This window comes from Cyprinus carpio, chromosome A3, assembly GCF_018340385.1.
Source record: "Cyprinus carpio isolate SPL01 chromosome A3, ASM1834038v1, whole genome shotgun sequence".
NCBI classification, from domain to species: domain Eukaryota; kingdom Metazoa; phylum Chordata; class Actinopteri; order Cypriniformes; family Cyprinidae; genus Cyprinus; species Cyprinus carpio.
Genome location: NC_056574.1, coordinates 22282602 through 22307961, shown reverse-complemented (window position 1 = coordinate 22307961; position 25360 = coordinate 22282602). Strand labels below are relative to the sequence as shown.

General features: G+C 37.1%; 2 protein-coding genes across 3 annotated transcripts in view; both read left to right on the top strand.

Annotated features, from left to right (window-relative positions):
- The first annotated feature begins 547 nt into the window (after positions 1 to 547).
- Positions 548 to 20935, top strand: LOC109054761 (3 beta-hydroxysteroid dehydrogenase type 7-like). Of its 2 annotated transcripts, none has more exons than XM_042723807.1 (7): positions 548 to 694; positions 4449 to 4678; positions 6857 to 7012; positions 8493 to 8601; positions 11234 to 11333; positions 12119 to 12281; positions 19888 to 20935. In XM_042723807.1, exons 2-7 carry the CDS (start codon positions 4519 to 4521, stop codon positions 20301 to 20303), a joined length of 1104 nt encoding a protein of 367 aa, XP_042579741.1. In that variant the 5' UTR covers positions 548 to 694; positions 4449 to 4518; the 3' UTR covers positions 20304 to 20935. The 2 variants fall into 2 exon arrangements, with proteins under 2 accessions (XP_042579741.1, XP_042579746.1); XM_042723812.1 differs by lacking the exon at positions 548 to 694 and adding an exon at positions 1338 to 1520.
- A 2506-nt stretch (positions 20936 to 23441) lies between these two features.
- The window catches only part of LOC109062598 (TBC1 domain family member 10A-like), an 18591-nt gene continuing 16672 nt past the window's right edge, over positions 23442 to 25360 (top strand). Inside the window, exon 1 of the mRNA XM_042723773.1 lies at positions 23442 to 23929. The gene's annotated coding sequence lies outside the window, so the exon portion shown is untranslated. The remainder of the gene's footprint in view (positions 23930 to 25360) is intronic.

Below are 25360 nucleotides of genomic sequence, written 5' to 3'. Positions count from 1 at the left end.
TAACCTAACACTGACACATTATACAGTTGATTATACAGTCTTTAGCTGACTATTATTTTGTTTCACAATCCAATTACATCACCCCAGTGAGAGTCAACACAACAGCATTGGAATGCAACCACACGGCATGCTCCACTTTGTTAACTGTTAAAGAATCACTGATGTCTGTTAACCATGTCAGTATTCTCCCCAACTCTTCAGCTCCTGCATAGAACGCATTGTGCATTAAACTGAAGTTTAAGCTTTCAGTCTGCGTCGTAGCTCCTGGCCAGCGTTCCAGTGGGATTTAGTTGGATGAGCATTATCTTTTTTTCTGATGACACAGGCAATAGAAGATAAAGGACTGAGAGTGAGTAGCATTTCTAAACTGTATAAACTGCCTTCAGATTTTTGTAGATTTTGACTATTTTGTTAGAAATAATAGACTCTGAATATACTGTAGATGTTTAAGATGTATATGTTTGTAATATTATGGATGCAAAATTATTTTATTGTGATCCACTAAGGCAGTATTAATAACTTCTCTCTATTTCTTCCTCTCATTTAACGTGTTCCTGTATTCGAGCTGTCAGATGTGAGGCGGAAGCATGCAGCTTGCAGAGAGGAAGACACCTTCTCAATAATGATACAGGAAATAGAAACATCAAGGCTGAGCTCACTGGATTCATTGAAGAAAATGAGGATGTTTACTGAGGTAAGGGGTTATTTTAAAGTAAGAACAGATGTGTTTTGTATAGACCACCTGCCTATGAAAAAAAAAAAAAATCTTTCATGGCTGCAGATGAACTCATTATTTAGAAGACATTTAAGCAAAGATGTAGGAACAAGGAGAGAGCGAGGATAAAATGGGTGAAAATATTAAGGATGTATTTATTTTGGATTACAAGTAGTTATTCTTAGTGTACAAAAAGTGTCAGACCGACTGTGAAACGTGTGGCTGCCGCTAAGTAAATTCGATTGATGTGAAAGATGTTGCTGCTGCTGCGGAACACAGAGCCGCGGTTTCAGCTTGAGTCATCAGTCTGTGACACTGCTGCGACAACCTAGTTTTTAGATTTAGCTTTCACGGAAACTGAAACACTATACCGCTGAGCTGAAACAGGTAATCTCAGAGCGGACAGTGATGCGGTGAACGACAGGACATGTTGGCACAAACAGTGCATTCATTCATTCATCCTGATGACTCAAGTAATTCGTCTCTTTTGGTCGTGTGTGTGTGTGTGACGTCATTTCAGGTTAGTGGCGTACACAGCGTCGCAGATTAAAGGGCCAGGGGCTCGCGCATCTCCGCCATAACCCACCATCCCGTCTATAATAATAATGTTGTATATTATAATATAACTTATCGTGCAAATGAAATATTAAAATTATCTAGGTATGATCATTTGGGAACTAAATAACGTCGATTGCCCAGTCTACTAGTAGGAGCTGCACACAAGCTCAAGCAAGTTTTCATAATTTTTCGTGCAAAATGGTTCAAGGGCAACTTTTGGCGTTCTTTTAAAAGAAGACAGCATAAGGTATGAGATTTCCTTGATTCCAGTTTAAAGGCATTCCCCTGACAACCTTATTGCTGTACTATGTGTGACTGTGAGGACGAGGGACGATACTGAGATATGACATTATATGAGAGTTGACTGTATATCAGTAATTTATCCACGACAGGCTTAAACCACCCAAGGTGCCAGCACAAAAACACATTATTTAGTTCTGACAAGAATAAGATATTTCACATAAAATACATTTACAAATAGTCCACAAATTTAAATGACCCTGTTCAAAAGTTTACATATGCTGGTTTCTAAATACTGTATTGTTACCTGGACGATCCACAGCTGTTTCTTTTCTTTTTTTTTTTTTTTTTGTGATAGTTGTTCATGAGTCCCTTGTTTGTCCTGAACAGTTAAACTGCCTGCTGTTCTTCAGAAAAATCCTTCAGGTCCCACAAATGTCACATCATTGACCCATGTCAGAACATTCTGGAGCCATGTGACATGTTTCTAATGCTTCACTAATGTAACACAATTAACTTATTTAGCTTATTTAATTTAAACTGAGAAATGCAAGAGAGGAGAAACAAAGATAAATATATAGCACTGCTGTTCATCAGGGCATAGTTAAGCTCTCTCTATACTATATATTAAAGAATACTTTAGTGATTACTTTAATTTGTAATGTCATCACAGTCAAGGGTCCATTAAGTGGTAGGCCTATACCTAATTATGATGAGGTAGGCTTTGTTTGATAAATAAGACAAGCTCAAACAAGACATGATATGAGCAGAGGCTAATTCATCAAGCCTGTACATTATACACAGAATGACAGGATATATATATATATATATATATATTTTTATAATCATATATATAGCTCCTAACATGTCCAAACTAGCTTCTCAACTACTATTTTGGGAAACCTTCTCAACCTAAGAGGGTTGCTTCATTCTTTTTCAATGTTTTTCCAAGGGTTTTTATTATTATTATTATTTATTTTTTAACACTGCACTGCCATTCACTTTAATTTCATCTTTTTTTTTAAGAAAAAATATCTCTAATAGCCCATTAGGTTCTTAAGATTCTTTTGTTTGTAATTTTTCCGGTTTCCTCCAATGCAGCGTTGAAGATTATGCAAATAGAAGCAGTTTTAAAAGTGCTGGTAGGGTTATTTATTTATTTTGTGAAATTTATTTAATTTCATTATTATTTTTAGGTGTGTGCATGACTTCTCACTCAAGTTGTCACATGTTCTGCTTTAACAGGTTAAATTGCATTTGATATGGGTTAAATGGTCCTGTCCTTGACTGGAGATTGTTTTTGTGATTAAAGTTATGATCATGTTAATTTTTAACTAGTCACACACTCTGTGATTTAGCGAATTACAGTGCAGAGGCTTTGTCCTATCTGCGCCAAAACAGTCTTTAGATATGTCTAACATTTCTGTCATACTGAAACAAAACTGACTCACATTGATTTTTCCAGACATGTAACAATAACATTACAGTATCAGAACAAATCACTCTAATTTTGACTTAGTTTGAGTGACTACATGCCATAGATTGTGGGTTTGTCATTTGTTATCTGAGATTTGTTCAGAGCTTTGCTTGCATAGTAGACTAAATGTGACGGTGGATGAGTGATCATGCACAAAAAGACACTAATGAAAGAAGTCAAATGGAAAAAAATAATTAGCACCAGTGGGATGGATGAGCTCCAGGTTTTCGTCAGTATTTGTTGCTTTTTGTGCATATCACAGTCATCAATATTTGCGAAATTGACATAAGCTTTTTAACACTGAAAGGTTGAGACATAGGTGAAATTTATCAGTGTGTTAGAGAAATGTATATTTTAGGGCCTTAAACTGATCATCAGTTCTTCAACTTTTTTTGTTTTGTTTTCATTTTTAAAGACCGGAAAATACCACATTTTAAAAAAAAAAAAGAATGAGATTTAAGATAAATTATAGGAAGGTGTCTTTTTTGTATAATTTCTCTGACAAAATGCTGCACATTTCTGTGAAACTGAAATATCTTTTTATGTCAAATAACAGAACAAATGAATAATACAAATAAAATAAATCTCTTCATATAAATGGACGGATTTCGCCTGTGCTCTTTCCTAGCTTGATTTTTTTAACTTCTTTTTTTAAAAGAAATAGCTTCCATTGTCCTCATTTGTAAGTCGCTTTGGATAAAAGCGTCTGCTAGATGACTAAATGTAAATGTAAAAGAAATAGCAGCATGTTCATATTTTCGAGCAGAAAATGTACCTTACAAAAAATACAGCAATGTGATCTCCATGGCCCTCACACTCATCCATTATGGTTTATTTATTTATTTATTTATTTTTAAACAAGAGACAAAAAAGCATGGATATATGATTACATGAACAAGATGTTTATTTGGTCTATTTCAGGCCGAACTATCTGTAGCTATTTAAATTAGAGGCGATTTAATCATGAGCCAAACAAAGATGCTGCATACACGAGCAGTTTTTGATTTAAATGAGTCTGTATCATTCCAACATCTGAACTAGAACCATCTCTGACAGCAGGTGGCGCTTATGGAACAGCAGCGATACAGCGTTTCCGTGGTTACCGCCGTAAACAAAGCAGCGCAGTTTAATAAGCATTATTTAACATCTCAACCCACTTGAATATTTTCAGCGCTTTTCAACCGTTTCGGGATGCATCGTTATATCCCTAACAGTTAGTCTTTGGGGTGAACGTGTCTTTAAGGGGGACCGCTTTAGCTAAGGACGGCCCTGCTGGGAGTGGCTCTTCATACACCCTCTTCATACACCCTCATTCAGACTGTTATAGATGCTAGCCTATGTCTCCACAGCACAGTGTCTTGTAAATTAGGAGATTTGGTGATTCTCAGCTAGTGCGGCTGAACTATACATAGATAGTTTTAAGGCTGGACTTGTCTTTCTTTTCCGTTACGTTCGTAGAGTGGACCAACTGACACCGACGCACAAACACTTTAGTCAACACCAGGAGAGGACTCACCGGAGAAATAACATGTCTCATGAGAACTCGAAGCTGACTTACGTGATAACTGGAGGATGCGGCTTTCTCGGGCAGCACCTGTTGAGAGTTTTGTTGGAGAAGGAAGAAAACATCAAGGAGATAAGGCTTTTCGATAAAAACATCCACCAAAGTCTACGAAGTCACAGTACAGGTAAGAAACACTTGAAACAAACTGTCCATTACATGATTACGAACCTGTTAGTGCACATAGGCATTTAAAATGGATTTATAGCAATTAAAAGTCAATCATGGTTGACTTAACATACCCGTTCATAACACAGGCTACGTGCGTGTTTTTGGAAAAACGCCCTGTGTCATAACCAGATGTTCCTTCATTACGTTTATTTAAAGTCCAACAGTACATATAAATCACAGAGGACGTTATTATGTAATGTTTTTTTTTTTTTTTATGTAATTAACATTTACGTTACATATCAAATTATGTATTATGTTTGTGATAACATTCTGTGATGCAAAAGACATTTGAAACATTTTTGGAATAAAATGACTCGTTTATCTTGCTGTGCATCATTTTATATTTAAAATTTATTGCTGCATAAGGTGACCAAATTAAAAAGAATATTGACTGGAAATTATATATACCTCGATCGTTCTTTATTTTCTTGGCCATGTATCATATTTCATGTCAAGAAGCTCTTTCATTTCTCAGACTGACACTTTGGTAACCAAGCGCTTGTGTTGTAAATGACGCCACAAAACTGAGAGACTGCCGGGAAAAACTGTAGAAACACTGAGTAATCTCTCATTTTTACATCATAAATATCTAAATCGTTTGCATATTCTTAGTTAGATTATCATACTTTAAAAATGTAGTATTTTAAAGTTCCCAACATTAAAGAAACGCCCTATATTTTAAATAATTCCTGAAAACATGCCTTTATTCGTCATGTTTCAAAGTATAGGATGTAGTTCCTGTAAGTGGCCAAGGGAAACATCTGTTGTTTCTATGACTTCAATAACGGGAAAGATCATGTAAATGACAAAGGAAATGGAAAGGTTCTTTCATGTTATTACATAGCCTTGGCTTTACTGACGTATATTTGGGCTTGGTTTAGTTGGTATGGTCAGGCAACACCAGTCATTTCCATCCAGTCCGGTCTCAGCTTCCTTTTCACCCACCAGGATGCTCACTGATTACGTTATAATGGAGGAATTGATCTCTCATTTTCAGCAGTTATGTAGCTCTAGCTGAAGCATAATGTCCTGCACAATAAAATTATGCAACGTCAGCCAGAGGAATAGATGCAGAAGGAAAGTTAGACTTTGCTGGATCTAATTTGTGTCAAATGTTTTTTATTAGCCGGTTTGTTGGCTCTTTTATTTAGTGGATCTCATACAACGAGTATCCATTGTCCTGGCCAAATGTATTCTAGTCCTCACATATATTGCTAGTTATCCAGTGGGCTAATGGGGGAATGATGCTTGAAACTGACAAAGCTTGGTCAAAGTCCAAATGTCAACAGAAAGAGGTTAGATAAACTTATCAGAAGCGAACATTGACCTACTTGCACGTTGAGCTAGTAAAAGTTGTTTTTTTCGTATGTGACTGATTTTGTGTGACTACTTGGAAAGCTTTTGTTCATAGGCATACTTTCATATGTTATCACTATTATAAAGCTCAGTTAATTAACCATCACACAGATGAGAGGGATCCTGGAGACGTGTTTGTTTGAACATCTGCAGTGCGCAGCAGCTGATACCACGTCACAGTAATTATTGTTTGTCTTGTGTAGTGGTTCAAATACCTGTCATACTGTGGAGCTGTTAAATGCATATGTGAAAAAGCAACTGGAAACTTAAGAGATCAGAAATACACAGCAAATCTTTGCAGAGCAGTTATGAACGACCGTGTTTATTGTTTTAAAAATAGCCTGCAAGTGAGAATGCTTTTGTTTACAAGGATGAGGGTGTTGCTTCCACCAAGTAGATGAAGTTTATTGTTTGTTTCCTGTTTTAGATAGTTGCATCATCACTTGATCCTAGAAATTATATCAGGAAGCTGTCCAAGGTAAATCATAGAGATAACAGGATGCTGTCCAAAGTGACCTTGGTTACACTCACACTAACTCATTCACATATGAAGCACACATACACAGTTTTTTTTTTTTAAGTAGATTCCACTACTATTGAAATCTTTTTTTTATTGTATGCACTGGTAGACACATCAGTTCTCAGCTACCTATCTTTTTCGATACCAACAACCTTATTTGACATAAAAAGCCCTTATAAAGAAACTCCTGCATACCAAAAATCAAAAAACTTGTATACTTTTAACAAGGTATATTATCTCTTTCTCTTTTATTCGCAGAGCGTGTGAAGGTGGTGGGGGTACAGGGTGATATAACAGATTATGAGAGCGTGCATCATGCCTTTCAGGGAGCAGACCTGGTTTTCCACGCAGCTAGTTTGGTTGATGTTTGGTATAAGGTCCCTGAGAAGGCTATCTATGCTGTCAATGTACAAGGTGAGTGAACTATAAGATAATAAAAGGAGACAGATAACAATGACTTTGTAGAAGTCAGTGAAATACAGAATAGATAGACTGGAGGCTACTACAAGATCACAGATACACTACAATTCATCAAGTCTGTATTTATTCGATTAAAAATACAATAAAAACTTTAATATTGTGAAATATTATTACAATAATAAAAAAACCTGTTTTCTATTTCAGTATATTTTAAAATGTAATTTATTCCTGTGATGGCAATGAATTTTTAGCAATTATTACATCAGTCTTCAGTGTCGCGTGAGCCTTCAGAAATTATTCTAATATGCTGATTTTCTGCCAAAAGAACTTATCAACGTTTAATGGAAATCAATTTTTTGTATTTATTATTTTTGACAGAATAATTTGAAGAACAGAAAGGTCAAAGATTTGCATTTTTTAAAAAAGATTTTAGAAAATTTTAATGTATCCTTGCTTGAAAAAAAAAAGGATGAATTTCTTTTTTTCTTTGTTTTTTTTTTTTGACTTAGAGTAAATGTGAGTGGGTTGTTTTGGTAACTGCCCCAGTTTTTCTTTGGTGACATTTTCAGTAACCTTAAAGCTTTACTATCGGTTTCGCCCAGGAATGCATCATTTACTCTCAAACAAGGCGGGAATTCTCGTATTTTTTAGTGCATGTAATGAAGTGAGCATAATAAGATCAAAATATGTGCTTTTTAACTAGTCCACAGTTATTGTACAAGAAAACCTCCTGCTAATCTGTACAGAACATGTGGTTTTATAAGAAATAGAGCATATGCAGTTTACCTCATTGAGCTAATCAAAAAGGTCATCTCTAGATTTTAAAAATGTCTGACATTATGTAAAACGTGAAAACGTCTGAATTATCACAGATGTGATTATTAATTTATGTGTTCAGATCCTTTCATGGTTTTACACTTTCAGTTTTGACTGTTTGTGGCAGTAGACCTGTTTAAGGGTTCCTAACATGTCTTTAGGTCTTTGCTAGTATAGCATTAATAGATATAGACAAACCCACAGGATATATATGAAAACAAGAGCAGGAGATAATGAATGTATTTTCATACTCAAATTTTTCTTAGTTTGGATTCTGCCCTATCATATCATTCTTTCCTTTGCTCTCCTATCTGCATTCCACATTACTTCACTAGAAATCTCCTCTGTGAATACCACTGAATGGGTCTAAATAATCATTTGGTTATTTTTGTTTTTCCACTTATCACTTGATCTGATACTTCAGAAAGCATTTAAATAGCTGATGGGTTTCTCATTCAATCTATCTGGTGCTTCCAGTGGTATCACAACATTACTTGGAATTTAGGCATTGTGTCATCAGTTACAAACTTAATGATTTTCATCAATATCAGTTAAAGCAACACAAACAGCTTTGTTTTGTTTTTCATTTGTTTTAGTAGAGTTCCTGTTTTCCTCACCATTTAGTTGTTTGTCATTCTTTTTGGATGTTCTCCATCAGGGACAGAGAATGTAATAAACGCATGTGTGGAAATCGGTATCCAGTATTTGATCTATACAAGCTCCATGGAGGTGGTTGGTCCAAATGTAAAAGGAGATACATTCATCAGGTAAGTGTCTTTATTTAAAGCTTTTTAATATATGTAAGAAGTATTTACTAAGTGATATGTTTTTCCAAATGCACTGATTAAACCAAGTTATAAATCTCACAGTGAATATTTCCCAAAAAGATGGTATAAAGTAACACTTTTCACTGTCTTATGAACTAAAACAGTAAAACTATAAGACAATTTCAGTAAACAGAATATAAATAACGTGGACCAACTCATACACATAAACACACTCACTCAACCCTCTGATGCAGGCCTGAGTTGCTGCTTGTGTGCGTAGGGGTCTTTGAAACTGCAAATTGGCCTCTTTGCTCTTCAAGGAGCAAAATAAAACCAATAAAATATACCTGTGTTCTTTAAGCAGTCGCGATCTTCTCCTGTGCGCTGTCCGTCCCATGAGGCCAGAGGAACGCTCAGCACTCCTAGTGGCTGGGTGCGCCATCCGGTAGCATCTCATACTGTCCCTCGCTGTCAGAGGACCTTTGAGCACTTCCGGTGTTTCGAAAGGGCTATCTGATTCATCATTCATGTCCCATGACTAATAATGAGCCTTGTAGGATAAAGTGCTAACAGTTTTCACTTCAATAGCAATTTCACTAGTACAGTATAGTCTGGCAACTAATGCTAACAGAGAACGCAGGCTCTCACAAGGCCTGAATGTCTCCAACACATGAACAGTTTCAATACACAAACAGTTAACAGCAATCCGGTGTCAACGCTGATAATTAAACAAACCAAAGACACTTTAAGTGAAAAGAAATCATATAACTCTCGTTTTGCAGTTACAACAGTTAGATTTCTATTGGAACCAAGCTCTTCAGTGACCTGGATCTCTAGCTCTCTGCTCGTCTTATCTGGACAGACCTCTCAATTGACCAATAAAGTCAGACTCACCTATGAGTGGGGCGGGTCTAAACAAACATACATCCAATCAACTAGAATAAATCAAACTTGATAGCAAAACCCACATTTTCTCCCAAGTGCACATCAACCAAACATGTTCAGCAGAGGGTCTCTTAAAAGGGAACACACATATATAAACTTCTTGTGCAGTATGCATAACTGAAATGTAAAACTATTTAACAGAATAGTGTTCATTAACATGTTCTCAATAATAACCTATTTGGCTATTATAAAATGAAAAATATAATTAAACACTCTTTTAAGGGAAACTTATCAACTTTGCTGTAAAGATACTATGTATAAGCTTCCTTAGATGAAAGATATTCACTAAAAATAAATAATTAGTAATGTTTAAAGTATTTAGTTGTCATGGAGAGAATGTCTGATAGAATTGAAAGTAAGGGTTTGCATATGTGGAACACATTCTGGAATGACATGGCGGAATTCACAACGTACACAACATTCCACCTAGAAGTATCTTTCAAACTGAAAGATCACAGGCCACAGTCATGATAGCCACAGTCTATAGGAATGTTATTCCAACCATCTTAACTATCAAAGAGTCTCTATATATAGACAGTGAGTCTAAGTTTCTGCGAGTTTTCCTGTTAGTCACCTGACTGACAAGTGACACTTGTGTGTCTCAAAGCACATTTTATGCTCATATACGTCATCTGATGTTGCGATTTCTGAAGTAACAGTTGCCAGCATAAAATATGGGTTTAAAAGTACTACACTGTTATTAGCTTATGAAAGCATAATCCATTTAGCCAAAATATGTAATAAACAAACATGCAAGGGGCAGAGACTGTGTACGACTTTGTGAATGCTCAATTGTGGTTTGCCTAGTAATCAACCAAAGAAAAATGTCTCACTCAGTGATCCAAATGATAACATTTGGATGACTTTTAAGTAGTTACACATCTGATTTTGCGGTCTTGCCTAGCTTTAATCAAAACAGCACACAGAGCAAAGCGTTGAAAGTTTTCCATTACTGCCACGTGCTAGAAACATTACCATTTTCCTCAGAGAGTGACTAACACACATACAGTTTTGAGATTTTTTCCCCTCAAATGGAACTATTTTACTATATTTTTGGAAACATATAAACAAACACGCACACATTCAGATTGGAAATGTTATTATTTTAAAAGCATCAAGATTATATTTCAGCCCTCCTCTCCCCCTTTCTCTCTCCTTTTCTCCACATTTTTATCAAGTCCCTGTGGAGTGGAGTTTTGATATTTAATATTGTTGCTAAACATCAGTTGCTTGCCATAGGTAATATTTTTCTAAGGTCATGAAAATAAAAATTGTTTTTGCTGGAAAGTCTCTGCTGTCTTAGCCACCTATTCCAAAAAAAAAAATTGCATGCAGATGAAAGCCTCTAAAAAAAAAAATGACTCTGCAAGGACAAACAGGGATAGATGTAGTCAGGATGTAGTGTAATTTGTGCATGCATTTCACATTTCTTCTGAGCAAGATGTAAGAATGCATCCATGTCTGCTCATTTAGAGAGTAGAGGATATACAAAGAGAGTGAACATTGTTGGTATGAGTTTGGGTATAATTTCACAGCATTGGTTGGGTCAAGCACTTGATTTTAGTAAAGGATCTGGTTTAGGCTTCAACCTAATACTTCCTGTGTATTAGTAGCTCTGCTACCTATTACTTCACTACCTTTCATTTGCCCAGATTTTAACTCTTGGTGTTGTTCTTTCTTATCACAGAGGGAATGAGGATACTTCATATAATATATTCCATGAGATGGCCTACCCTAAGACCAAAGCTGCAGCTGAGAAAATGGTGCTAGGAGCCAATGGCACAAAGGTACAACACAGTCTTGTGGAGTGCAACAATAACACATTTATTTAGAAAGGACCCTGACTTTTCCATTTTAGCATGTTTAATCAAATAGAAACATACAATCGGTATGTACAAACACACAGAGTTTGATTAATGAATGGACGCAGCTTTCTCGTTTTTTTTTTTTTTTAGCCATTAATGAAACTGTTTTCTATCTTTATTCACATGTAGGACGTTAGAGGATTAAATGGCTCTTCTTCTAAAATCACATTTTTTTAAGACTACATTCAGGAGATGCATACTATACTTTTGCATTTTTGCCAATCTAGCAAGCTACTTTAACTCACATTGTCTGCAAATAATTTATAACAATAATAAAAAGAATAACTTTATTCTTTTCAACATTTTTATACATAAGCTTAATTTAAAGTTTAGTAAAACTGACATTGCATTACTGACATTTCGATGAAATTGAAACTCATGCTTCTCATTTACATCGGCCTATTTGCTCTTTTCCAACTTTGCACAATACTGCACCCACCCAAACCCATGGGAAAGGAACATCACATAGCATTCAAGTTAGAAGCCTTAAATTATGTATGTATGGATTTAGTTACTCCTTCGCTCTTGGTGTTTCAACATGCCATGCATTCCTTGGCGTTTCCAAACACTATAATTCTTCATAATGCTGTTGATGTATCTTCTGCATCTGAGTGACATGTAATGCAATAGAAAGACAATCTCTTTGCATTCCGCTGTAATCAATTATTGATTTTTTCTCTCTCATTTGTCCCACTCTACATGATTAGGTAAAGGGAGGGAACACTCTCTACACATGCTCTCTACGGCCAACAGGTATCTATGGGGAACAGCATCAGCTCATGAAGGACTTCTATCTGAATGGGGTCCGTACAGGTGGTTGGCTGATCAAGGGAGTTCCACGGAACACAGAGCATGGACGGGTCTATGCAGGTAACCAGCAAAACCTAGTAACCATGTTTTTTGATTGATTTTGACACCATCTAGTGTTTCTGGCAACCGATCACAAACAGACGTCAAACGATAAGGTGAATCAACCGGCTCAGCTAGTCTTCTGTCACGGATATAAAGTAAATGAGACAATCACTCTTTTGAATTACCGTTTATAGAACTGAAGCAAGTAAAGCTGTCATCGTATGCTTTTGGGATGTGTAATACACAAGTAGGAGAAGGGCTCTTGAGAGGGGGCTTTCCTCTTTCCCCTTTTCCTCATGGTTTGTTGTTTTTATATATTTTACCATTACAGAGGAAAGATAAATATTAACATGAAATTAGTTTCATGGAACTGTAATTTCTGGTAGCCTACTTACTAACCAGTAGTGAAATGGAACTAAGTACATTTACTCAAGTTCTGTACTTAAGTACAAATTCGAGGTACTTGTACTTGAGAATTTCCACTTATGCAACTTCATACTTCTATTGCGCTACACTTCAGAGGCAAATATGTTTCTTTTTTACTCCACTACAGTTTTCAGTTTCACAATTATTCATACCCAACATGTCCAGTGAAAACCATGTATCTCCACATTTGGTGAATTAAAGTTTCAGATAAACTGAAGTCTGAAGTGTTCCTTTATGGGACACTTAAAGGAACAATAAGAAATCAAAATATAAAAAAAAAAGCAAAAAAAAAAAAAACAAACAAACAAAAAAAAAAACAGTATGAACATGATAATACATTACAAAAGGGTAGTCTTAAAACCTTTCCATGCTACATTCTGAATTCCCAACTTTAGTAAATGTGTTTCTTCCACACCAAGATAGGTGAGAAAAGGGTCTCATATCTTATAGAAATTGAAAGGTTTGTCATTTAGCCTCCTTGTTAGTGCATCCGCCTCCCATACCGGAGACCCGGGTGCGAGGCCCACTTGGAACACACTCCATTCACACTGAATGCGGCACGCGGTGGAATCACCGTGCAGCTTCTGCTCTTTCTCGTAGTGTAAGCGGTTTGTGCAGTTGAAGCCTTGTTTGTGCTTTCTTCTGCCTCTACACTGCAAACCTGCTGACTGTGCGCTCCTCCCTAAACAGACGTGGCTTTTTAGACATGTGCTTGACACTTTTTACACTTGCTCGTCTTTGTATAATTCTGTGAAATGACAGGGAGTGACTCTGAGTAATTGTTCTCTAAACCATCAGAAAGCTGCAGTGAGAGGAAGTAGTTTGCCGAGTAGTTTGTCAAACAATCATTTTGTGAGAAGTTTATGAATAGATATATTTCTTCACATATAAACTGATAAGGTTGTGGGTCATTTTGGAGGACACATGTGAAAATGTTTTTGAGTACACAACATAAACCCACACAAAAGAATCGAATCGTGTAAAACCCAGTAAACTTGAGATTATGACTTGTGACATTAGAACAAAACATACTGTTTGAATATGATAACATGTATAAGACTAAATTGAATAATATTGATTGAACAAAACTGATTATTGATTAGAATACTGATACAAAGACTGATGAATGGTACACCACAAAAATTGTTCATCCAAAAAAAATAAATAAAAAAAACTTTGAGAAAATAGTGTTAAAGGGTTCATGTGATGCAATTTAAATTTTTCCTTTCTCTTTGGAGTGTTACAAGCTCTTGGTGCATAAAGAATATCTGTAAAGTTGCAAAGACTTAAATCTCAAACCAAAAGAGATATTCTTTATAAAAGTTAAGATCAACCAAGCCCTCTTAAAACGCTTCGTTTAAACACGCCCCCACGTCTATGTCACGATGTGGGAAGGTTTGCATAACGCCGCCCAGATGTTAAAGTAAAGAAAGAAGGTGTAACTTATATTCTCGTTGTTGCCGTTGTTTTACGGAGGACGAGGACTGTTTCCTGAACCAGTAGCTTACAATGCTTCTGTGCACAAAGGCTGTTTCTATAAAGTGGTGCAATTCCAACTTTGCAAGGACAGTCTGGCGCTTCTGACTCAGCAATTATGCAATCAAACTTATAGCAAAATGTGGTAGCTCTGTATGTTGTCTCTGGGTTAGCATCATCTGAGGTCCTCTGAGGGGTTGGCGTCATCTTTTCTCAGGTGTTCTGGATCCAGACTGAAGCTTGTGTAAATCCTAGTTACCACGGGATGTAAATCCCGTGGCAAAACAGAGAAACAAATAGAGACATAATTAGCGTAGCTGCTGTTCCAGCCAAGTAAAATTAATTAGTTTAACCCAAGCTAAAGAATAATAAGGCGCATTTGATCAGATATAATTTTTAGAATGATGAGCTTTGTAAAAATCGACGCATTTCAGAAGGCAGGGCATAAAGGAGAAACAATAATGTACATTATGTGGATATTAATGTGTTTTTTGAACCTTAAACTGCATAAACACATTGCATTACACCAAATACACAAAATAATGTTCTTTTTAGCAACGTCATATGACCCCTTTAATTGCTATTTAAATGAATTCTATTGAATTAATTTTAAAATGTACATTTTAGATAAACTTTCTAATTTGAATAAACTTTATTTACAACAAAATAAACTTTACATGAAATAAATAATACTTTTTTGGTAGTATTGGTATAAGAGAAAAGCTAGTCTCAGTTAACTAATGCAGGAAACTATTGTGGAACAAAATAGCTAAAGTTACATTGTTATGAGTCTAAAATGTGATATCTGCCTGTTTTTCACCAGTAAACAGTGGTTGTATCATGCCATTGACCTTTCCATTTGATTCCTGGTGTCAGAATTATATGAAAAAGTGGGTTCATTTGTCTTTGTATGTTGTATGGATCAGGAGTTATGAAAATCTGTGTTTTTCACCACTCGTGATGACATCATTTCAAGATGGCCGCCAAGTGAACCCCATGGGACATTAGTTGACTTCAGCTACATCAAAAATTCTTAACTAGACACCACTAGGGTCCCAAAAAAACAGGTTACATAAAACTGCCAAGCAGGTGCATGGGAAACTATTTTACCTGCGCTACTAGTGTGACAAAGACTGCACCACAGACTTCAGCCTTTACAGGATCCCCCTTCAATTCAAGTGGTGTTAGTTTGACTTTGGACTCAGCTAACCGACCATCCACTCCTTGGCTTGTGTTTCACCATAGGTTTTGTCACTCCCATCCGAAAACATGATTCCATAAGGCTTTCCTCTCCAACTTGCAGGCATAAGACTTCTGTGGAACTAAACTTTCTGTAGTTGCACATACTCCTCAAACAAATCAATAGCTTCTCCCCAGATTCTATGTCCCACGTAAGTCTTGTTAGACACCCACTTCCAGCTTCCTGGAATGTTTTTCTAACGAGAATCGCACCTTTCTGTTTAGCTGGTGTGACAAGACCAAGTGGGTCATAGAGTCCCACAACCTGACTCAATAGGTGTCTTCTGGTCAACGGATTTGGTGTCTTCGACCTCACCTCCTCTTCACAGAGATCCCGCTCAGTCCTCAACTTCTTTTCCTTTTGGAAAAATTGACAGAAGTCATGATATACAACCTGTATTTCTCTGCTAGGTATCCAGTTCCAAGGGCTTTATCATCCTCTTCATCCAGCTGGTTAGGAAGCACAACAATTTTCTCAGGAATCAAGCTTGAGGTTGAAGTCTCTTTGTTTGTCTTCTCAGATTCAGACCTCCCACTTTGATCAGACCAAACCCACGCTTTCAGTGAGAATCTACCAGCTTCAAGATTTTCACGGCCCTTCACGATCTCAACCAGCCTCTCCCGATCATTATGAGATATCATCCACGTAGCTGTCGTCTTCTAGAACTTTCTGCTCCTCTTTCAGATGAGCAAAACCTACTAGACCAGCTGTTTCCCGCATTGCCAGCTGAGCAATACATCCAGCCGGGCAATCTCCAATGTTAACCCTGGTTATGGCGTACTCCTCTACTTCTTCCTCTGGTGTATCCCTCCAAAGAAATCTGTGAAGATGCATTTCTCATAGGGAAGTTGTGGCCTAATGGTTAGAGAGTTTGACTCCTAACCCTAAGGTTGTGGGTTTGAGTCTCGGGCTGGCAATACCATGACTGAGGTGCCCTTGAGCAAGGCACCGAATCCCCAACTGCTCCCCGGGCACCGCAGCATAAATGGCTCCCCACTGCTCCGGGTGTGTGTTCAAGGTGTGTGTGTGTGTGTTCACTGCTGTGTGTGTGCACTTGGATGGGTTAAATGCAGAGCACGAATTCTTAGTATGGGTCACCATACTTGGCTGTATGTCACATCTCTTTCATTCTTTCTCTTTTTCACTCTTTCTTTCATCTAGCCATACTGAATTATACATCTTTCAAATGTCACCCAACACTCCAAACACTTCCTTCCTGAACCTGAGAAGGACAGCTCGAATAGGATTAAACGCATCAAGCCCTATCAGCAGGAGGTTGTTCATGCTCAGTCTCTTAAACTTTTGGCTGCTATTCCACACAAGACGAATAGGTGTGGTGACTGAATGTGGATTTGGTGTGACTAGATGACTTGCGTACCAAACTGAGGACTTCTTCGTACCGGAGCACAGCAGTTCTCATTGATCATGCAAAGTGTGTCTTTGACTCAAGCTATCACACTTACTGCCTCGAACAAGTCTGGGTGTGCTCCACCAACCATTTTTCCAAGTGGGCTGTCCCACAGGACGAGGTCTCCTACAATTTTCACTCTTTGTGGTGCAAGCTTTCCTTCCCGATGACTGAGTAGTAGTTAAATCTTTACTATAGCCATTTTACCCACTCCATGAACAACAAGGTGGATTTCCTCACCTCTCAATCTGAGCCTGCCGGCAGCTTCATGAGTTATATAGTTGGTATCATATGCCAGGTCAATTAGAGTTCCGACTTTTTGTCCTGCGTTGGTCATCACCACTTTGAGCATCATAATAACTGGAAACTCTTGAAGTCGATTTTTTTCATCGACAGTCATAGTTTCCCTTCTTAGGATCTTTCCATCATAGCTTTGTTGGTTAATGTTTTCATACACTTTTCCTCCATTTCAGGTGAGAGTTCAGATAGGAATTCTTCTTGTTCCATAGTTAATCTGTTTCCCGTTTTTCATTCTCTGACGTTGACTCTGACTTGATCTCCCATCTGGGAAAGATGAGGTTGTGATGATCTGCAGAGGCTTCTCCCTTACATGCTTTACTCTTACACAGATATAAATCCCTGCACTTGTGGTCATCTTCATTAAATCCCAAACACTTCTTACACAACCCCAGTTTTCTCAGGATTACCTTCTTTTCTGCTAACTTCAGTTCCTTGAACTTCTTGCAAAAGAAGATTTTACCTTTGTGCTTCTCAGATCCGCACACACTTTCAGACGGTGCTGTCTTTATTGATCTAGTGAATGCATGACTTCTTTCAGACTTTCTTGCCTTTTCCACTTTCTCTGTGACTCTACGTTACTCAAGTCTCTCAAGGATTCCTTCTTCCTTCAAGAACTATAGAAGCTTGTCTAAGTGTTTTTTTGGTGTGACATATCTTTCAGGAAACATAATCAAATCAAGCCAGTCCAGTAAGATCCACTAAAGCCTTCTCCACTGTTTGGACAAGTTCAGTCACTTTGCATGGCTGGCTTCCTCTCATCACAGGAATTCTCTCTAGCTCTTCCACAGTCTCCATTGTGATCGCATACCTGTTTCCATATCGATTTGTGAAAACTCTGAAAATATCTTCAGTGGTGTTATAAGAGGACAATATTAGATCTTTCACAATCCTACCAGCTATGCTGTCCAGCAATTTAATCTTTTTGACTTACACAGATCCAGAAGGTTCACCTTTCTCAATCCTTCCTCCAATGATAGAAGTCTGTCTTATTTCCATCAAACACAGGCAGACTTGCCAGTCTGAATCTCACAATTGGTGTGGCTTGAGCTATAAATGGCGTTGCATTTGGCATGGTTGAGTGCAGATTCAGAGGGTACAAGAGTATAAATACCTTGGAGCTGTTTTAGATCACAAATTGAGGAGGGATAAATAGACTGACGCTGTGAACAAAAAGGGCCAGCAAAGACTATATTTACTTAAGATGATGGTGTCATTTAGTGTAAGCCCTCCACTTTTAAGGAAGTTTTATAACTCTTTCATCGAAAGTGTACTGACCTTTTGTATTATTTGTTGGTTCAGGAGTGTTACGGCGGAACAAAAGAGTTTGTTCAGGAATATTTTAAGTACTGCAAGTAATTAATTGGTATTCCTGTGATGGGTTTACAACAAATTTATCAAACTAGATGTCTTAGTAAAGCTATGAAAATTGTATCTGATAATAGGCACCCACTGTATGAGTTTGAGCTTTTGCCTTCAAGTAGAAGATTTGGGATATCTGTGTTTTTTAGAAATAGTGGGAAAATCTTTTATATCACAGGCAGTGAAGTTTTTAAATGAAAGTTAGGAGGAAGATCTACTGTAAACATTTATGTTGTATTGTCTTTTGTGAGAACCGCATATTGAAACAAGTCACTGAAACAAAATTTCCCCAAGGGGATGAATCAAGTTACTGACTAAACTAACCAACATGGTATTCTGTCCCCGATACAAGTTAAGTACATTATCTTTGGCACCTCATGTTCTGTATGCATATGCAACTTTGGTAAGGGTCATAGGTGAGTCATAAATACCTGGAAGGACTCTTCTCATCTGGGCTGCTGTTGATGACTGCTGGAGGCTATTCCTTTGGCATGGTCACAAGCCTGTCAATCACTCAAACCCTGCAATCAAAATTAGATAAAACATAGGCAATATCTCTTCCCTCCAAGGTTGAGCTACAGCAAATCACTGGAACAGAACAATACATCCATGCAGAGAAAACCTGATCAGACATAAATTTCTACTTATGATTCAGTTTAACATATAGTAACCAATGGAACTGTAAACCAAGTATGCATAGGTGTAGTGGACACATGATGCATTATTATTATAATTAATATCTCTGAATCTGAAAAAATCTGTGTCACAGGACAGATCTTAGTCTAACACAGGTTTTTAAACATTTCATTCTGATGCCACAGACCCCCAGTTATAATAATCTCCATGCAAGGGCACCCTTCCTAAAAAGGAAGGCATATATTTTTGTATAAAGACATTTATAATGTGAAAAATAAGTATATTATAAACAAGTGCAAAACATTGTCTGGAAAATTTATATTTATCTTTTTATAACTATTAGATTACTTTTACTTGTATAAACCATAAATAAAAAAAACATGAATGTCAATAGAATCTGTTTATTGTGATTAATCAAATTTTGAAAAATCTTTTTGTCTGGTCTTTAGAAAGATTTTTTTTTTAATTTTTGATTAATAATAATAATAATAATAATAATAATAATAATAATGCTATTTATTATTATTATTATTATTATTATTATTATTATTATTATTATTACTATTATTATTAACAATTTAATTTTAAAAAAAATTGGCTTAATTTTTTCTAGTAGTCCCCCTAGTACTCTTGGATTTATTAAAAGAAAATTGCAGTACATAGAACGTGAATTTATCTGTGCTGTTTATATATTTATGTAATGGCTTTAATTGCTATAGGTAAGTTGCCTGAGACTCTGCCCTGTCTCTTGAATAACTTGAATGTGTTTTTGCATGCAGGGAATGTGGCATGGATGCATTTACTGGCAGCACGTGCTCTGCAAGAACATCCCGATAGACTGGGTGGGGAATTTTATTTCTGCTATGACGACTCACCATATAAGAGCTACGATGACTTCAACATGCAGTTCTTGTCGGCCTTCAACTTTCGCTCATTGCATGTTCCAGTGTGGGTTCTGTGGTTCATAGCATGGATGAACGACCTGATACGCTGGCTCCTGAAGCCGTTCTACAACTACACACCACTTCTCAATGGTTACACACTCGCTGTGGCCTGCACATCCTTCACTGTCTGCACAGACAAGGCTTTTCGTCACTTTCAGTACCAACCGCTCTACAGCTGGAAGGAGTGCCTGGCCCGCACACAGAGTTGGGTCAACACGTTCCCTTTAGAAACCAGCACTAAGGACACCTAACAGCTGCTTCAATATCACAAGGACACTGTTTATAAACACATCTGTGGGCAAATATGAAAGATGAGAGGTTTTGTGACTGTGTGTCAAGCGTGTGTCATGACTTTTCAACTGATGATGAATATTTGAACGCTGTTTTGCAGTATTCAGTGTTTTTACATAAGTACACTTAAACAGAGCACCTCTTAATCATATAATCGCAGTTGTCATCTGTCATAGTTGATCTATTACATGAATAAATAATCTTTTAATCATTGATGTAATCGTAACAGCTGGGAGCATAATCTTTACATTAAGTACAAGCACTTTCATGCAAAATGCACAAGTGAGGCTATTTTGATAGTAATCTAGGGATACAAACCATATTGTATTCTCTTGATCTGGTAGTCGAAGCACAAGTGTTTAACCTGAATGTACTTTATCAGTTAATAAGTGTTATATAACACACCACATATATGTGTATATTTATTCATTTCTTTGTTCAAATGAACTTTTTCAGACAATTATGCTAATGAACACAAGCTTTTAAAGTAATTATTTGTTTGTCTTAAACATATTTAATTGTTTGTAAGAAACATTTCATTTTTTTTTTCTGTTAACAGAATTTAAAAAAAATAAAATATTCTATACAAGTACTAAGCTTTCTGAACTTTTTTTTTTAATGCTCATAGAGTCCAGGGAAAATATTTAGTTTTCAGTACATTGGATGATTGAGAAGAATAAAAACTAAGGCTATCAATAGAATAAAATAATTGCGATTAATCTTATGATTTCTGACTAGTTTTTAAGCAGAAGGAAACCTCGTGGCTAATTTTTACTTTTGGGTTTATTAAATGGTAAGAAAATTTGCAGTACATAAAGCTTATAGCTGTACTGGTGCTTTTTACAGATTTAACAACTCAATATAGCCATTTATGTGTCAAGTTATTCTACAGTTATAATCATGTATCTGCCTGTGTGTAGAGGCCTGCATGAGAATGGAATGTGCAGACAGTGCAGGGGTACAGTATTTGGTGGAGCTGCACGCTCTATTTGGACATTAGACAAAATATATGATGAGACCTCCTTGATGCAGACATTACAAAAATACAGTATGGTAAAGTTGCACATCCTGTTAGACAAAGTATAATGACATTAGACAAAATATATGATTAGGCCTCCTCGTTTCACTTAAAAAAAAAATCTAGATCCTAAAAGCAGGCTGGAGACACAGCCAATAAAGGTAAAAGAGTTGATAAACAGAACCATATGCATGAAATGTATTGAACATGGGCACACCTTTGGGAAGTACTGTATACAATAGAGTACAGACACGGACTCGACAGATTGCTCTGCAGAGCTTTCTCGGTTTTATTGTCTTTTGATAATAAAATCTAAATTCTGGCATCAAAATCCCAAGACTTCAAGAATGATTCTTCACAGCAGCGGCAGAAGCCATCACATGGTACGTAATTGCAGTAAAATCTCCCCCCTTTTTTTCTGCTCCAATCCACAATCTGAAGGAACTATTACAGTGACTAACAAAAAGGAAACTCAGATCTTCCATCTCTGCCCGGACAAGAACTCACCATGAGGCCAGATTTTCCACATCAGCTTCTATTGTTATAAACTAGAGGTATCATAGCAACCCTTTTGCATATGGAAGATTCTATCAGTTTACATTCTAAAGATGAAAGTTTGAAATACATAATACACAAGATAAATGGCTCTTATGCTTTAGTTGGAAAATATCGTTTTTTCTGTGTGTGTTCCTCAGAAGTAAAAAGCTCATCCAGGTTTGCTGTGACATGAGGGAGAATAAAAGATGATGTTCGTGTGGACTATTCATTTGAATGTATATAGAAACTTTACAGGGGCAGAAAAAACTGTAGAAACTTTGAAGGATCAGAAAAAAACAAGGGTGTTCCCAGCTGGCTTCAATTCAGGGGCATTCCCTTAAAATGGGCTGTAGTATGACTCATGGGAGTTCCTCATAACTGAGGCTCCATAGTGACTTTCATAATATTTATTCGTATGTAATGGATGAGTGGAATTTAACATAACAACACTAACTGTGGTTTAACCTCGAGTGAAACACAGAAATGAGTTAAGTTACAGATGTAAACTGTATGCCCACTGCGACATCTAGTGGTTAATATGACGAATTAACTATCCGAGTATTTTACTCTGTAATATGAATTTCATAAACGAGGCAACATTTCACACCTACAAGATTTCAATTTTGGATATATAAAACATTCAATCAACATGTGAAGACCAGACGTCTCTCTCTCTCTCTCTCTTGTAAATACAATGTCTCTAAATTACCTTTATATCAGATTACAACTTTTTTCCTTTTCCTTACACCTGATCTGAAAATTTTGCTCAGTAAAATTGGCCCCTTTCAACCCTGGCATTCTAAAGAACATGCTTCAGGTTGGTAAATGGTGAAATTTAAGTATAGTGATATGATTATTATTATTATTATTATTACGGCATCAAACAAAAAACAATAGCCTAACACTTTATTTTTGTGCCTTTATTACACGTTACATGTAGCTTACTTACCAATACCTGTAAATCCTAACCCCAAGTAGCCTGTTATTAATATTACTCAGTACTGACTTAGTACTTACTTGTGTAATTACACTGTAACAAGGCCACCTTAAAATAAATTGTAACCAAAAGAACAATTAACATTTAATTTGTTTTTATATATATATATACACACACACACACACGTGTGTGTGTGTGTGTGTGTGTGTATATGTATTAACGGTTTTTATATTTATTTGTTATTGTAAATAATATTTCCCTTATCTTAATTTATCCTAGGCTATATAGCTTATTAAAAGATAAAATTACTCTCAGGGAAGAAGAAGATCCATTGTTAGTGTTTTTCTTTTCTTTTCCTTTCTTTTCTTTTTTAGTTAATGCTCAAAACAATATACAGGCAATAACAATGCCAAGTAAAATAAAACAGAGAATAGACACAATAGGAATTAAATACAGTGATGTAAATTAAAAATACTCACGGGTTTTAAGAACTACAAGTCGTGAAAACTGAGAAAGAAAAAAAAACTAAAATTAAATAATTTAGATTGTTTGGTAAAGTATTTCAACCAAGCTCAACGCGAGTGCTCTGCACTGACCTGGCTGGGCGTCATTGCGTCAATCGATACAGCGCGTACACGCATTGCGGCACGGGTGCGCGCACGTCGCTGTCACTCAGAGTTGGTTGGTTGTAGGAAATGCGGACACGGCGAGATGTCAGCAGGGCCGTGTTTATCTCTTTCAGCCAGGGATGATACCCGTTTGACATTTCGGATGGTTTCCTGACTTTTTCCTGAACGCAACGCACAAGTGTATTCAATGCCAACAGTGATACGGATCTGTTCGCGAGCGGATGAGTGGGGACCAGGTACGGAGCGGCAGTGTTTAGCTAACAGAGTTAGCCCAGCAGCACACTCAGACCCCCAGCCGTACTTCAGGCGTTATCATTAGGACTCTTCTACCGGCCCAGCGGCTTACCAGCGCCCTGCCTCGCTCGCGCCCTTAAGTTACATCCGTTCAGCGGCGGGGGGGCGGTCACGGTAACCGGAGCAGACAGAAGCCCCCCCCCCCGGGACGGACAGAGCCCACAGCTGCGGGTGAGTCTGAACAATGAGGATGATGATGCGCACACTCTTCTCTTTTATCTCTTCTCAAAGGGAGCAGATGTGACTAAACAGATGAACATGATTAATAACACTATTTTGCTGCGCCGTAAACCGGGAAGTTGAGCTGAGCGGCCGCACTGCCGTTACTGCGGACATGAGCTAGCGAGTTAGCAGGCCACATTCTACATCTAAACGAGTACATTACCATAAAAAACTGATCATTTCATACACATCTTATGTACTATGGAGTGAATTGTGATTCTCAGCATAATAAGGGAACATTTGTGTCGTCGAGAGGATGTTGCGTGACAGACCGGACAGCACGATTAATCTAGCAGCTTCAGGTTAAACTCGATAGTCACAAACCCAGCGACTCCTGCGGGTTAAGCACTCTCAGGTGCTATATGCTCACTTTATGACCTTTTTTTTAACATGTATGTTGTGTAGATGTTGGCCTTTTTAAATGGAGGTTTCCCGGTATCCGGTAACGAATTATTGTCCGGTCCCCTCACATGCGGTTAATTACATCACAACTGATAGCTCGTACGTTTACACCATCGCCTTTTTAAATACTGGCACTGAAAGTACACGTGTTTGGTTTGTTTACAACTAATCCGTCCTCACACTTTAGATATTATTAAGCTCGGAGACCCGGAACGAGCACAGTTGGTGTGTATGGGTGGAGTCCCACAAAGTAGCATTGTCCGATTCATGAACGAATCGTTCTTTTGAATCTTTTTAGTGAATCATTTGAACCGGTACGAATGATTCATTCTCGATTTGGACTTTTTAATCGGTCCGAGCTGTTCGCGAGTCAACAGCTTACTGACTGGTCACACTGACTGCAGGAGTGTTTGGGGGATTTGACTGTTGGGGAAGAAAAAATACATTAAGAATCACACAGCAGCATAAATGTTACAAATGTATGCCAGGTTTATCATCACATACAAACAAAACGTTTTTCAGCCAGCATGTAAATTAGTATTGGTTCATGGAAATGATTATTTATAATTAGTTACCAAATGACTTTGGTCTTTTTTAACTGACTTTATGAGCATTTATTGATTACACTGTCAAATTAATCACTGATTGTTTTTGCACCTTTAAAATAAGATTTGTGAAAATGAATAAGGCTTCCTATATCTACCACAAAAAAAAAAAAAAAAAAAAAAAAAGAAACATCCTGGTGACTTTTGCATTGAGGTTATTAATAGCTGGTTGTGAGATAGTGCTTTATAACACGCTTTTAATAGTCATCTGACTTCTGTGAATCTTCCATTAGCTTTTTTTTTTGTAGACACACCACAGTTTGACCATCACACACGTGCTGTTTGTTCAAAACTACTGAGCTGTCTGCCTAGATGGCGTTTGGGCTTCACAGGCGTGTTCGAATGTTCAGTCACATTGCTTCTTTCAAGGAAC

What these genes read in the sequence shown, in the direction of transcription:
- LOC109054761 (XM_042723807.1), top strand. Translation starts at nt 4,519, where the DNA reads ATGTCTCATGAGAACTCGAAGCTGACTTACGTGATAACTGGAGGATGC. An exon ending in TCTACGAAGTCACAGTACAG is followed by an intron (nt 4,679 to 6,856) that starts GTAAGAAACACT and finishes TTTTATTCGCAG; the next exon opens with AGCGTGTGAAGGTGGTGGGG. An exon ending in CTATGCTGTCAATGTACAAG is followed by an intron (nt 7,013 to 8,492) that starts GTGAGTGAACTA and finishes GTTCTCCATCAG; the next exon opens with GGACAGAGAATGTAATAAAC.